Consider the following 16,250-nt stretch of genomic DNA (forward strand, 5'->3'; position numbering starts at 1 on the left):
GGGAGGGAAGGGCACCTGCGCTGAGATGATGTGGGACTGAGTAGTCCTTAAACTATGTGCTTAGAACCCACTCTGCTACCCAGTGAAGGCCTGAGGCTGCTATTTGCTTTGCAAGAATTTTCTAAACTCACATCACTGCCTTCAACTGTCCTTGGCACCACTGAAGAGTGCCGAGAAGCATAAAGCATGCGCATCCCTTGTCCCAGTGAGATTAGAACTTAGTCTGAGAAACAGAAATTGGCATATACATACCTACGTATGTAAATAACATGTATCTATATAAACACAAAGCCATAACATATAATACAAAAATGTATCATACACAATCTGTAATACAAAGTCACACATTCTCGTACCTTGGGTTGTGGGGGAGTCACAGTGGCTTACCTGGGCAGTGGGGGTTTGGGGAGCAGGGAGATGTAAGAACCAACTGGACCCTTAACTAGTGGTCACAGTCCCCTCGAAGAACAGGGCTTGGAGACAGACATCCAGAGGTTTGGAGCTGTGACCACAGTGTGGTGGGAGTGGACTGAGGTCCAGAGAATTAAGAAAAGGTTTAGTCAGGGAGAGGGAAAAAGCAAGTGTCTACAGAAGCTGCTGCCTGTGCAGAGGTGGCTTCCCTGGGAATCTAAGTGGATCTCCCTTAGAACAGAGAAATCTACTGGCTGGCCTCCTTGGAGCTTCCAAGAGGGCTACCAGGAACCTCTGAAATGACTGTTCCCTGAGCCCATCAGAGGTACTGAATGTGATTCAACGCATAAGTCTCGGTGATATGTGTGGTTATTAATGGCAATAAGCTAATACTGTGAACACTTACTGCGGGGCTCAGGTTCCCCATTTATAAAATGGAGTGAGCTAACAGCGCATTCCGGATAGAGCTGTGATGATGTCACCCACGCAGAAACACTGAAAAGTGGGAGGGGAGGGTGTAGCTTAGTGGTAGAGGGTATGCTTAACATGCATGAGGTCCTGGGTTCCATCCCCAGTCCCACCATTAAAAAAATAAATAAACCTAATTATCTCCCCCCTACACAAATAAATAAACAAAGAAAAATTGAAAAAAAAAAAAAAAACCAAAAAACAACACTGAAAGTGCTCCCTGAAACAGAGGAACTGCTCAGCAAAATCTTAGTATAATCAGGGAATGACAATTAACATGTCTTCTTTAAAAAAACAACAGGGCTGTATTTTGCTTGGCTTCAAGCCAGCTTCTAAAAGTGAAAATTACATTTGGTCCAAGTTCTGGAAACTCCTTAAGTCTCCCATAAAGCACAGGGTACACTCTTTTAGTAATTTGTTCGCTGCGGAGGAGGTCCTTGTTCCCTCAGCGGAGCGCACCAGCGAAAGCCGTTGCTCACTTTTAGGGGCCCTGGAACGGGCTGGTTTTGTTTGTGTGCGCATCAGATTCCCCCGGATCTACTGGAGGGGATGAGACAGGTGCACAAAAATGCCCAACAAGACCTGCCTCCATGACTGGCTGGCAAAACTCAACAGAATGGGACAGTCTTTCAATGGCTTTGGACGTCCTCGTCGGAGGACGATGAGAGCTTTGTGGTCTGAAATGATTCTCCTTTGCTTTTTATAAACCACAATCCTTGGTGACAGGAGCTTTAGTAAGTGCCAGTGGAATCGAATAGAGAGCCCCATTTCTAGAAGGGTGGACAGAGACTGAAGGAGAGGGAGACAGAGAGGGCAGGAGGGGAGCACGGGTGGGGGGCAATCCCCGTGCTCTGCACTGCAGGGTGGACTTACTTCTGCAGGGTCTGAAAGCCACGCTCTTTGAACTGTAGCTCCTGCTGGAGATGAACCATCTCTCTCTTCAGCTTGTTAACCTGGACGGCAGAAGACCACGCACAGGGCCAGGTCAGAGGTGGACTGGAATTAAGCCCCAAGCTGCCTTCTCTTCGAAGGGGACCCAGAGTCCCCCATAGCCTCGGCAATGATGACTCAGGTCAACACCCCCTGGGCTCCTCTCACTGGTGTTGTCTTGGTCTCTGCGGCCGGTATCCCAGCCCAAGTGTCCTGCAGGTCACTCCTCGTCAGCACTTGCTCCAGAGAAACAGGAAGTGGACTGGAGCCGGCTGACCTGGGAGGGAGCTTGGCCTTCCCACTGCCTCGCTGGGTGGCCTCTCAAGCCATCTCACTTCTGAGAGCCTCCCCTCCCTGCTCTGACAGATGAGGATAATGGCCATTTTCTGGGTTGTGCATTACTTAAAGCAGGTAATGGGTATGGGGGCGCTGTGCGTGGAGGCGAGAGGTGATGCCCTAACTCGAGAGGTGAGACATGGCCTGGGAGCCAGCTTCAGCCTGCAGGAATGCTCTGCGTGCCTTGCAGTGTTATTAAATCCTTAAAAATTAGTTGCTAATAATTAAATATTGAGATATTTCTGACAGTAAGCCTAGATACACAGTTCTTTTCTAAAAATATTTGAAGACTTGCCAGTGCGGAGCCCACATTCCAGCATGGCCGTAAGAGCATAGGGCTGAAATTCCATGACCCCTTTAGATGGGGCACACCCCTCTAGGGTCCCCACTACTCCCTACTCTGCCTCACCCCCAGCCCCCGCCCCCCTTCCTTGTCTTCTTGCAGGCATCTCAACGTGCAGAACCTACTTGAACTTGCATTAAGCCAGCGTTCACAATACTAACTTCCCCTTGAGCAAGTCATTGAGCTGCTGGTCCTCAGTTTCCATTATCAGTAAAAGGGGGCTAAAAATATCTATCCCCTAAGGCAGTCGCGAAGTAATTAAATACAACAATGTCGAATAAGCACCGGTGAGGAGGACAGCACCCCACAGTCAGAACTTTGGGGGCAGCCTTGAGTCCCCTGGGACCTTGGCAAGTTATTTAGACCCCCTGCTTCCCCAAAACCCCCTCCAAGCCTCTGTTAGCTCATCTTTAAAATGCAGGTATTGACAGGAGCTACTCCATGGGGTTGTGGAAAGGGCATGAGATAATAATACTCAAAAAGCGTTTAGTGCTACGCCTGGTAAATAATACAGCAATTGCTTGTAAGACGGTGGCTGCCGTTAACCGTTACTATTACTAAGACGATGGCTGTTACCACGTCTACTGTTAGTACTGATGCCACTGCCTGGGTGGAGCATTTACAGTGGTCTTGTGGGTGGACTAGTTGCCTAGGGCTGCTTAATGACCACCCCCCATCAATAGTATAAGCAAAGGGGACCTACCCGGGATTTTGCAGTGGCAATTTCAGCTTTCAGGATCTCAGGGTCATACTTAGAGCTGGATGATGAACCAGAGACCACTGCAATGAAAAAGAAAAAGAAAATTTCTGTAGAGGAAAACATATTTTGGTAAAGTTGGCTTATTTGGCCATCTAGAGCAAAGCTCATTTTATGTAGTTACTTATTTAAATTAATTCATTATTTTTTTCATGGAGGTACTGGGGACTGAACCCAGGACCTCGTGCGTGCTAAGCACACGCTCTACCACTGAGCTGCAGATTCCCCTTATTTCGCCATCTAGGTAAACCCAGAAGGGAATGGCTATTAGGGAGAAACCTAAATGTCCAACGAAGGGGGATGTGTTAAAACAAACACGGTACACAGATAAAATAAGGACCATAGAACTTAAGTGATTCAAAATGATGGTGCAGAAGAATACTGAACAAACCTTACTGTTACACGGAAACACTAATTTACAAAAGACTACGAAGAAAGAATAACTTAGATTCATAAAATATACACAGACAACAAATGTACACACACACAAAGGCATCTGGAAAAAGACTGGAAAGAAATTTACCAGAAAGCTAATACTGCTATCTAGAGATTTAGATGATGAATAATATTAATTTTCATCTTTGTATTTTTCCGTCTGCCACATTTTCTAACACATATGTATTTTTAATCAGAAAACGATTGCTAAATATATCATTTATTTTACTTTACAATATTAATGTACACTTGAAAAGGAAAATAAATTCCCTGCAAAGCTATCACCCTAATACAGTTATCTTCCCTCCAAGTTACCTCCCAATGTTTACCTACAGTTCTATCATGTGCAGACATACCTCAGAGATACTGTGGGTTTGGTTCCAGACCACCACAATAAAGCAATTATCACAATAAACAGATTACTGCAATAAAGCCAGACACACAAGTTTTTTGGTTTCCCATTGCCAATAAAAGTTGTGTTTACACTCTACTGCCATCCATTACGTGTGCAATAGCATTATGCCTAAAAAATGTACACACCTTAATTAAAAATTACCTTCTTGCTAAAAAATACTAAGTGTCATCTGACAACGCAGGGTTGGCACAAACCTTCGATTTGTAAAAACTACAATATTTATGAAGTGCAATAACATGAGGTCTGCCTTTAGCTACAATCTTACTGCATTTACAAAACAGTATTTTTTTTATGGCTTAAAAAAGATTTTAAGGCTTACAAAAAGGGACACAACAGAGACATACGGTTAAAGTAAGGAAAATGAGACAGAGGCAAAACGAGAGGGAGGAAGCCAGCGGGGACAGGCACGAAGTTAGGGCTCATCGCGTACCGTGAGGTCCCACTTCCTGACCAGCTGCCACAGACCTGGCGCCGAGCTTCCTAACTGCTGACATGAAGAGGGAAACGGGCCCCATGTAAGATTCATGTTGTCTTCAATGTAAACACAGCCCCACTGTTTAGGAAAAGGTCATTCATTCTTGGTAAGGGGGCCAGAAAAGCCTTTCTCCCGAGTCCTTAATCCCACTGTCTGAGCACTTTCCTCGTCTCCCATTTCCATGTAACATCACCTGAACACCGTGTGTGTGTGTGTGTGTGTGTGTGCGTGCTCCACATGAAAACTGACAAGACATTTTGCACAGTCTTGCGTGTTAAGTGTGCAATGATGGGGATGGGGGTGGGGATGATCGGGATGGGGATGGAGATGATGGGGATGATGGTGATGATGGAGACTGGGCTTTACCAGAAGAGAGGAGTGGCAGGAACACCTGGGTGGGAAGGATCTCGCAGACCCTGCTGTGAGCATGGAACAGGGCCTCCAGACATGTTTCATTTCCAATTAGAAGCTTTCATTTCCTGTGCTGTACTTCCTGCTGGACTCAGGGATTTTGGGGAAGGACCTGGTTGGACACTCGGCTGGAGACACGACTTAAGCAAATTCCCCGGACAGGCACTTTTGGACAAAATGTTAAGGTATTTAACAATAGTTGTTACCCGCTGATAGTGAGTAAAAATGTGGTGAAAAGACAAGAAGAGTCATCAGTGAGGAAATAAGAAGGGGGGTGCCCGTTCTGTGAGCACCTGGTCCAACTAACCGCCCCGCTCATCCATGCACTGCCAGACTTGGGTCTGCACGTGGGGGAAGTGTTACGGGGAGCGTGTAGTGAGAGCCTGAGAAACATGGCAAGACCTGCCTCTAACAAGGAGAGGGTGGCCGTGGGGACCAGCACCGCCAGGGCAGCCTTGTGCAGTGCGGGAGCGTTCCTAGGGCACGCTCAGAAACCCTGGAGTGCAGGGGACCCAGAAAAGAACACTCTGCCAACTGGGCCACCAGGGGCTTGAATGATGAGCTCTGGAGAATCACTGTGAAATGCACTGTTGTTCCCGAAGCTGCCGAAACGGGATGTGACCTGTTTATTATTTAAGTAAACTTTTTGCCGAAGTAAAAAAGACATATGGAAAAGTGCACAAATTGTATGTGTGCAGCTTGACGAACTTTCACAAAAGAAGCACGCTCAAGTCACCAGCACCCCAGTCAAGAAACAGGTCATCAGCCTCCCTTCTGTGTCCATGTCCCCTTCACTAACCCCCCAACAAAATATTTTATGTTCAAACAGGACCTTAGAGACCACCTTTAAGGTCACATCTTTTTATAGGTTTTAAATTTTAGCTTTTATTCAAGTTATATATGAACAGTTGAACAGCCCCACGGGGTCCAAGATGTGCTATGAAAACAGAGGACTCCCCAGTCCACTTCTCCCACTCGCTAAAAAGGAACCACGTCAACCAGTTCCGCCAGTTTCCTGGGCGTCCACCTCTGTGTGTCTGATAACATGCATGTATCATTGTTTCTTGATTTTTTTTTTTTCTTTCAGTTTTAGGCCTGATTTACTGATTTCTCTCTCTGGAGGATGGAGTCTTAGCTTCACTCCCTCTCCCTACACCACGCAGCGCTCTCCCCTCCCCCCCGCTCCTCCTCCTCCTCGGAGATAACTCTGGCCAGAGCAATCAGTGTTAGCATTACTTTTACTCTGCAAACATTATTCAGGGCCGAGGCACGTAGCCAACTTTGCTTACTTTTTCTTTCCAGCACATTTTTTTATTTTGGGTTTTTTTCCTGGAGTTAATCATTATCATTTTTATGCTTGCTTACTTTCTACAAATTTACCCCTGACTGAATCTCGCCCTCAGCCAGTTATCTAAACCTCCTGTCCCGGAGTTCCTCTCTTGGGTTCTGTCTCGCCAGGTGTGTGACAGCTCCGGCGTGTCCTCTCTGCACAGCTGGCATCCTGAGAGCCCCTCTGTGCCTCTCTCCTCTTTCCTAAGTACCACATCCTTCCCTCTGTGACCTCCTCCTCATTTTGGTAGAACATCGCTTCCAGGAGCTTCTGGAGAAAGGAACCATGAAGGAAATAAGCTTTTTGAAAACATGCATGTCTAAAAATATCTTTATTCTCACCTACACCTGATTAAAGGTAGTTTTGCTGGATATAGAATTCTAGGTCGGACATGATTTTCCTTCCAAGTCTGAAGGCGCTGCTCCACCGTCTCTCGGGGTTCCAGTGTTACTGCGGTGAAGCCTGGAGCTATTCTGAGTTCTGATCATTTTTGTGTGACCTGGTTTTTCTCCCTGAAAGCTTTTAGGATCTTGAATCATTCCTAGTGTCTGAAGTTGGACAGTGGTATGTCTTGATGGGAGTTAACTTTTAATCCATTGTGTTGAGTGCTCACCGAGCCCTTTCAATCTAAAAATGCTCCTCCATCGGTCCTGGGAATTTTTTTCTGCATTATTTCACTGATCCTTCTTCCCCTGTTTCCTCTGTTCTATTTGGAGGATTTCTTACTCAGATTTCTTGACCTGATGCTCTTTTTGGGTTTTTTTTTTTTCTCTTATTTTCCATCTCTATGTATTTTTGCTCTGCTTTTTAGAAACTTGCCTGAGTTTTTAACCTTCCAGGCTTCCTGTGGATTTTTCATTTTTACTCTCATACTTTAATTCCCAAAGGCTCTTTTTGTTCTCTGAAGGCTCCTTTTCATAAAATGTAGCGTCCTATTTTAGTTTCATGGTTGTACAGCTTCTCTCAATGCTTCCTTCTCCAGGCATACTCCCTGTTTCCTACAAGGCCTCCCCATCACCATGTGTTTGTTTTCATCACTATTGTTTATGTTAAGGCTTTCCATGGACATCTGGAATCCCGGCTGTCTGCTCACACTTAAGAGTAGGGGCCCCCAAAGCCGCCTGGAGTGCAGCTCGTTGAGGATGGGTTACACGATGGACTGTGGATCACGTGGTACATAATTTGGCTGGACTGTCTCATCCAGGAACCCTCACTGTCAGTGTCTTCACATCTTTTCTCTTTACATCTCTTTTCTCTGAAAAAAGAAACAGACTCGGATTCTCTAGACTCTTCAACTATTCAGCCTCACAGGAGGTAGTAAGCAGCCTGACACCTGCCTGGGAACCAAGTGGTGTATGCAGGCGGGGGTCTCAATGTACAAGTCCATGTTCCCTCCATCACTGTTTTCAGTGTGGGGCACCCCAGCTTTGAACTTGTCTGTATCCTGTCATTCAGAGATTCTGTTTTACTCTCTCCAAAAAATACACCTCTAATTTTTTTGCCAGGGTGGGGATGGTCAGGTGCCTGGCTGGACCGATTTGGGGAGGAGATCTGGTGGTCTGTGTCTCAGAAACAACTTTCATCTGATCGTCTTGATTCACGGCCTCCCCGGTTGACTCCTGCTCCCGGAGACAGCGCTGCCTCCAATTCCCAAGGCGTGCGCACAAGCTCCAGGTGGACCAGAGAACTGGTTTTTCTTACGACCAGCCCGTTTTCTTTTTCCTCAGGTCTATCAGACGGCTTGCCACCTGTCCGTCTGCTTTCCAGCCTCCACATTTTATTGCTGCTCTTTTTCTCCAAGGCTCCCTGTCCTTGTGCACGGATGCCTGAAAAACCTCTTATCTGATACTTTCTTAGTTTCAGGAATGAGTGAAAGCACGTAGGCGGTTCAAATGGCATTTTTAGCTGCAAGGTTCCCAGTGATTGATTTTTCAAATGGGAAACCAAGATCTAGAGAGAGGAAGGAGCATGGTGCGGTCCCAAAGAACCCAGTTCTCCTGAGTTCACATCTGTCAGAGGACGGGAGGACCCCAGTGTAGCCCCAAAACTTTTGAATTTGACTAGCTGACTTGGATCAAATTAAGAAAACTGTTTTTGAGGTCAGACACTCTGGGTATAAAAGCTAGTGCTGCCAGTTTTTACCAGTGTGGCCTTTGGGAAGCTACTTTCCCTCTCTGGCCTCAGTTTTCTTATCTGTAGAATGGGAACAACGCTATCTTGCAGGATCATGTGTATGTGTGTAGAGTGAAGTTACTTTAAACAAGCATATTTCCAGCATATTGCCCTGCAGAAATTTAAAAGATGTACATTAAATGTTAGTTCTCTTCTCCTTCCCCATGGACTTAGAGATTGCACCAGAGAGGACAGCAAAGTATCCAGCCCCAGGGCAGGGCCCCACCTGTATCCAGGCCCTACAGTAGCCAAGGCCAGGTGGCAAAACTCTCACAAGCCCCGGCAGGCCATCTGGGATATAGTGAGGCATGTGACCTCACTGGTCTGTCAACTTGCTGGAGAGCTTGCCGTGGAAGGCAAACCTGGCTTGTAAAATCCAAAGAAAGTCATGAGGCGGCTTGGGTCATGCGTCTTTAACTGGGATGCTCGGGCTGGGGGATGCGCCAATCCCACACTGGCTTGGATCTTAGCTCTAGGTATCTGAGATGATCCCTTCTTCAATGTTCCACACGGTGGTGTCTTTGAGCCTGATGGAGCGCTCAGTAGCGTCGGAGGTCATGTGACAGGACTGCATCTGTCACTTCCTACCACTCACCATGCATTTATTCTCATTGGTTCCAGGGATCTGTTAAAAATCTTTGTCATTTCAATGCCAATGGATGAATAAATGAAATAAATACTGTTATTATTTATGGAGAGCTCAGGAACGTGACAAGCAATACTCCAAGTACTTTGTATTTCTTAACTAATTTAAACCCCTTAACCCCCCAGTGAAGGTGATACTATTATTGTGTCAATTTTTTAGATGAAGAATCTGAGGCAGAGAGAAATGGGATAACTCGTGCAAAGTTACACAGCTAGGGAACTGCCTATCCTGGACTTGGATGCCTGCAGTCCAGCCTGAGTCCACATTCTCAAAATGTTAAGAAATACATTTCCTGTCAAGAGAATCTTTATTGAGCCATTAATATGTTCTAAGGGAAATGTGCTGAGTGGCTTACCTAGACCAGTGGCCATTACCACTATCCATCTCCAGAACTTTTTCATCTTCCCAAACCGAAACTCCACCCATGAAACCAAGAACTCCCCACCTCCCCTGGCTGCTGAAGGGCTTTAACCAAGGAGCCAGGCAACTTGACTGGCATTCTGAGATGATTACAAGTGAATAAAAGGAAATGGAATGAAAATGGCAGATGAATCACTGCAAAGCACAAGTAAGAGCAGGAAAAACAGTCGAAAGGGTGGTGGTTTAAACAAGGAGTGGAGATGAAAGGCGACAGGTAGATCCGAGAAGCACCGAGAGGCAACACAGGCAGGACTCTGGGGCCATTCGCTCCTCCCTGCAGTCTTGTCCGCGGTGGGGGTGCTGGTGGCGGGAGGTACTCACAGCTGACCTGGGAGCCCAGCTTGTGCTCCCAGACGGCATGCAGCTGCTGGTACTCCTGCTGCGCGAGCTCCAGGCGCTGCTGCTTCACCTGGTAGATCTCCTTCTGTGCGCTCAGGGCCTCCTGGGCCACCACCAGGTAGTCCTTCAGCATGTGCTCCTGCTCCCGCCGCCATTGTACCCGGGGGTCCTCAATCTGAGTGGTTTCTGCAACAGAACCCAGAGACCCTGGGTGAGCACTTCACAAATAACCTGCTGAGTTGGTAGCCTGTGGTATCCACTGCCAGAAAACAAAAAGCCGAACAGAGAAAATCACAACAAATGGGAATGGGTTAAACTTAACCTATTAAACAACAGAGACTTCATTTGGATTAAGCAAACACACACACACACACACACACTCTCACACAAAAACCGGGATCAGTTTCCAAACCCAAAGTCAATCTTTCTGAGAACAGCCAAGAGAAGGACCAGATATGAGTTCTCATCTAGACAGAGAGGCTCAAGGACATTTTAGATGCTCAAGGTTATCCATTTTGGCAAAAAGTAAAGGAAAGTAAAATAAACATTTCACAGGATATGAATAAATACCCTGCTAGAAATGTAAATTAGAACAGCCTTCCTAGAGGGCTACCCGATCATGAAAATTAAGAGCTTTAAAATGTTAATACCGTTTGTCCAATGATTCCTCCTATAGTAATTTATTATAAAAGTAATAAATTCAGGCAGAGATGCATTTGTACAAAACAACAACAAGAATAATAGTAAGCACTTATTTAATGTTCATTCTATGCCAACCACTGTTTTAATTTCTTCATATCCATTAACTTCTTCAATTCTTACACTAACCCTATAAAGGAGATTATACTCTTATACAAGAGAAAGCTTAGACATAGAAAGGTTAAGTAAATTGTTCAAGGTCACAGAGGAAATAATGACTCAAAGAAGCATGCTATATTTACATAATACACTAAGACAGCCATTAAAAATTATGTCTCCAGAGAAAAATTTAAAAAACAGAAAGGTGCTTATGATATAAAAGTAAGTAAAATCACTAAGTGCAAAACTGTATAAATAATTTTGTATCTAACAAAATACACAAGCACATTCTCAAAAACTTTAGCAAATTATCAACAGTAGGTATGTCTGGGTGGTAGGATGCTTTCCTCTTCATTCCCTTTCATTTTTAAAAAAAAAAATTATGTGTACCATAAATATGTACAGTGATATTCTCAAAAAGGTAAAAAGACCAAAAAAAAAAGGTTTTTAAAGGGCAGCTGGCAGTTGAGCAGACGTAGAAGAGGTCAGAACAATGTCAAAGAACAGATGCCTATTCAAGGTTAACTCCTCAGACATTTCCCAGCTGGTGGGTGGGGCTAGGGGTGACTGACAGCAGGAACTGTCTCATCACCGCCATATGGTAAATCCAGCCTGCGGATAAGTCTTGTTCAGCCTGAAGAACTTTATTAATTTTGAATTGATTACTGGTACGTGAAAACAAGGGGATTTATACACTAAAATCCTGGTCTCTGGCTCTTCCTGATCTTTCAGAAGATGTGGCCACCTTGGGTCCACAATTTCTCTGCTTCATTCATTTACATCATGTGTCTGGACCCTGGGAAATTGGAGCTCGTGCCTCCTTTCGTAGGCCCTGTAGATCTCATTCCTCCTGAATAGGCCCAAATGAGCATTTCCAGTGAAAAAAAGAAGAGACGGGGAGACTCATCACAAAGGCAGCGGGGCCATGTCCTCGTATCTGCCAATAGTCACTGTGTTACAAGGTGCAGGCTGCTCAACCTCTCTGAGTCTACGTCTCCAATTATTAAAGAGGATAATGGGCCCTGCCTCACTGCTTCCCAGGAAGCTGTAGAGGACTTAATACTCAGGTAAAGTGAAAAAACGAGCATAAAGCCAAAACTATTCACTGAGGGCAGTTTTTGAATTGCTGTGATGAGCAGTTCTTTAAGCTTTTCCTCTTCCGGTTTTCTGGGTAAAGAAAACAAGGTGTGAAGATTGCTGGCAGGGGCCACAAGGTTGCTTCCCACAAGGAAAGCTTTGCAACTCTTCAATCAAGCAAGAGGGAAGAACATTAGTAAGAGAAGGAAAAAAAAAAAAAAGAGGGAGGAGAGAATTTATAAAGCTGGGCTGAAGGACTGTGGGGCCTGACTTCCCACCAGCAGATGTAGATTTCCTCGGGGTTCGGGGCTCCTGGGAACCCCTCAGGGGCCAGCCGAACTCCTCCGGCTAACACGGAAAAGAAATTTGGCCTGTCATGGCCAGACTGGAGATGTTTTTTTAAAGGATGTAATCTTTAAAAATTTGTATCTTTTGGAAAAATACTAAAAAATACAACAACAAAAAAAGTCTCACAATTCTACCACTGCAAATTCATAAGATGAGAAATGAGAGTTTCCATCTCTCCAATTGTACATCCTGGAGGAAACTGCCATTAGGAGTCTCGCACACTAACAGATAGTACCCTCTGATCATACGCAAACTATACATACGTCTCTATATACACAAATATATTTTTAATGGAATGTGACCGTGTCATATATATTGGTCTGCAATTTGCTTTCACCTCCTAAGGGTACATCATGTTCATTTTTCTTTGTAGGTACACAAAGATCTACCTCAAGTTTTACTCTTTTTTCTTATTTTATTACTGTTTTTATTTATCTGTTTTTATTTTTTACCTAACTCGGTCATTTAAGTGGCTGCATAGTATTCCATGGCATGATATTACGGTTCATTTATGCTAGGGTAGTAGTGGTTTCCCAGACCACTACTGGGAAATACATGGATGATTTTCTCTCCTTTTGTTATCACAATCAATGGTGCAGTGAGGATTCTTACAAGCGTACTTCCATGCACTTGTGCGATCAATCCTGTAACGTGGATTTCTTAAACGAGGAACTACCGGGTCAGCGGGTATACGTATTTTAAATTTTAGTAGACACTACCAAATTATCTTCCCAAAGGTTCTACCGATTTTCATTCTCACAAACAGCCTTAGGAGAGTGCCTTTTTTCCCAGCTTCTCAGCAAAATTGCTGTGTTGCTTTGTTTTTTTTTAAGTTGGTGCCTCATGCAGTATTTGGGGTTCTGGCAGTGTATTAGAATTAGCTGAGAAGCGTCAAAAAACAAAAAGCCCGAACGCTGTCCTCAGAACACTTACATCAGAATTTCTAAGAGTAGGGCCCAGGAATTGGTAGTTTTAAACTTTGCCAGAATCACCTGGGGAAGTTTTAAAATCCTGATGCCCAGATCCCACCCCTGGACCAATTAAATCAGAATCTCTGAGGGTCAGAAGGAGGCAATGGTTATCTGCAAAGCTCCCCAGATAATTCCAATGTGCCGCCAAAGGTGAGAACCACTGTGGAAGAGGTGACACATAGGAGGGCTGAGTGGTCACGGAAGCTGGCAGACAAGGCTGGCAGGTGTGATGCTGAGCTCCAGATAGAATCAGCAGCCAGAGGGCTGGCGGGAGTGCTGGGCCCTTGACAAATGCCTCGGGCACACCTGGATGCACCCTCCCCACGGTGCTCTGGGTTTAATCAGAGAATGGCGTCCTTCCTTCCATGAGGCCCTGCTTCTTGTAATATAAAAGGATGTGAAATCCTTAACTGAAGGCTGGCTTGGCTACCATTTTTGGTGGCCCCGGCTTGCTTCTGTAGTACAAACCAACACGGATGGATGGATGCACAGAAAGACAAACACAACACACCTCCCCACCAGAACACTGGTCTCCACCTGGCTGCACGTTGGAAATCACCCCAGGGATTTCCATTTGATCAGTCCACAGTATTAAGTGGGTATCAACACACTGTTTAAATACATCTTTTTAAAGGCATAATTTAAATACAATGAAGCACAATCATTTAAAGTGTTTTGTTGGATATGTTTTGACAAATGCATTCACCATAAATCACCACCTGCTATCAATATGTAAATATTTCCTTTTACCCTGCAACCCCGTACTCTTCCCCAGCCAGTCACCTCCACCCCCTCCTCCCTCCGGTTCTGTCTGTTTTAGAACAACATGTCATTGGAATCAAACAGCATGTGCTCTTTGGATCTCCTTCCTTTCACTCGGCACAGGCTTTGGAGACTCACTGATTTGTTACATCAGTTGTCCATTTTTTGTTGTTAATGCTGAATAATATTCTTCTGCACAAATACAGCATAATTCACTTTTTGATAAACTTTCAGGTTGTTTGCAGCTGGAGATTACTATGAATAAGGCTGTCATAAGCATGCACACACAAGTCTTAGCACAAGTCTCTACCTAGGGGTGGAGTTGCTGGCTTGTATATTAATTATATGTTGAATTTTATAAGAAACTGTCATACTGCTTTCCAGAATGGTTACTCTGATTTCCATCCTCACCGGGAGTGAATCAGAGTTCCAATTCCTCCACTTCCTCACCAACCATTGATACTGTCCATCTTTCCCCTTTTAGGAGTTATAATTCCCTAATGACTAATTATGTAAAGCCTATTTGTATGTGTTTATTGGCTATTTATATGCCATCTTTTAAAATCTTTTGGGTTGTTGAGCTTCTTAGTATTAAGTTACAAGAGTTCTTTATATTTTATTGATAAGGCTCCACTGTCAGATGTATGTGTTGCAAATGTTTTCTCCTTATCTGCAGCTTGCTTTCTCAGTTTCCTAATGGCGTCTTTTGAGGAGCAGAGGTTTTAATTCAATGAAGCCCAATTTATCATTTTTTCTTTTATGCTTAGTGCTTCTTGTGTCTTGTCTAAAAAAACCTCTGCCTACCCTAAAACCTTGTAGATTTTCTTCTAAGTTTCCTTGTCGATGTTTTCTAGTCTTAGCTTTTATGTTTAGATCTATGGTCCGTTCTGAGTTTATTTTTATGTACGGTGTGAGGCTGGGGGTAGAAGGGGAGGTGTATTTTGTTTTTTTCCCTGTGGATATCAGTCGTATCAGCAACTGCTGAAGGACTGTCATTTGGGCACCGGGCTTCGTCAAAGCTCCCTAGGCGGTGCTAAGGAGCTGGATTACCTGCTGTTAGTCCTGAACCAGTCACACTCTGAGGGGGGTCCTCCCAAGCCCAGCCCCTTCTGCTGACACTCCCCTTCCTGAAGTCCATCTCACCAGAACAGAGAGCTTTGCACTTGGGTGGGTTCTTAGAGATCCCCTTGGCTGATTTATTTTTTAGTTCTTGTTTTTATTAAAACTAAGTGCATACATGGTTTACTCATTCGGCATGTTACAAACTTGCCTACGTAAAGCATCATTCCTCGAGCCCCTTCGCCCCCATGCTTCCCCTCCCCCAAAAGGCAGCTACTTCCAACGAACTTTACTTTGTTGAGCTGCTTGAGTGCCGCCACTGTTGAAAACTAGTTCTCCATCCTCCCCCAGGCTCCAAACCCCCACCTACAAACACCGCACACCCTCCATACATCTTACACGTTCATCACACTTCACGCAGAGCTCACCCCACCGCCTCTACACACCACACGTGCGCACCCACGTGGCTAACACTGCTCAGTTCTCCCCGGGGCCTTAATGACAATTGACTGAAAAACAGCCGAACGTCTGGAGAGCGTCCAACCTTGTTCCCATGCAAAGGAATGCAACTGGAAAACGCGGGAGTGACAGTGTAAACCTATGATGAATTCGTCAAGAAGTAAAGACATGAAACTGGCTCCACGCTGATGAAGGCGTGAGGAAAGCAGCCCCCTTCCTGCTTGTGATAATACAAACTGCCACGATCTCTTTGAATCATTATCGAACCAGGAATATGCACCAGCAGTCTCACAGGTGTTCACAACCTTTCACTTAGAAAACCTCTATTTGGAACTATGACTCCAGGAAAGTGTCATAGAAGGAAAAGGCAATATGCATGAAGATTCTCTCCCCAGTTATTTATATCAAACAAATGGAAACAAACCAAAAGGACAGCAATGGGGGGTATTACGGTGCACTCTGTATGTTAAAATGTATTGATACCTCTATCTGACATGTTAAAATGACAAATATGAAGACTACGTGGGATTGCCCAAATACTTACGATATAGCATGAAGACAGCAGAACATATAATTTGACCAGTGATTAAAACCATCTAATCATGGCGGGTGTACTGAGGCAGTGGGACCACTGAAGACGGACAAATGAAATAATGGAAACGGGTTCTATTTTCAAAAGAATTGTCTTATTTGCTGTTTCCAGTTCCTCCCCCTCTCCCTTTTTGTTTAGACTCACTCTGGTCAAGCGTCTGTCCTCTCCAGTCCTTGTCCAAAGCTGCCCTCCAAAGTCAGGGTCACCAGTGTCACCTGGGTTGCTAAATCTGTTGGTCACTTCTCAGTCCTCTTCGTACCTGATCTGTCAGAAGCATCTGGCGGGGTTGACAGCCC

The 16,250-nt window shown here is 44.8% G+C and overlaps 1 protein-coding gene across 2 annotated transcripts in view; it reads right to left on the reverse strand.

Annotated features, from left to right (window-relative positions):
- The window catches only part of WWC1 (WW and C2 domain containing 1), a 132,028-nt gene that overhangs the window by 48,986 nt on the left and 66,792 nt on the right, over nt 1-16,250 (reverse strand). The window contains exons 3-5 of one of the 2 annotated variants that reach the window (XM_074350313.1): nt 9,871-10,074; nt 3,192-3,268; nt 1,753-1,832 (exon numbers count right to left, since the gene is read on the reverse strand). In XM_074350313.1, the coding sequence (XP_074206414.1) occupies nt 1,753-1,832; nt 3,192-3,268; nt 9,871-10,074 (361 nt within the window). The remainder of the gene's footprint in view (nt 1-1,752; nt 1,833-3,191; nt 3,269-9,870; nt 10,075-16,250) is intronic. The other variant, XM_074350314.1, reaches the window with a different exon arrangement.

This window comes from Camelus bactrianus, chromosome 22 (genome assembly GCF_048773025.1).
Source record: "Camelus bactrianus isolate YW-2024 breed Bactrian camel chromosome 22, ASM4877302v1, whole genome shotgun sequence".
Taxonomy (NCBI): Eukaryota; Metazoa; Chordata; class Mammalia; order Artiodactyla; family Camelidae; genus Camelus; species Camelus bactrianus.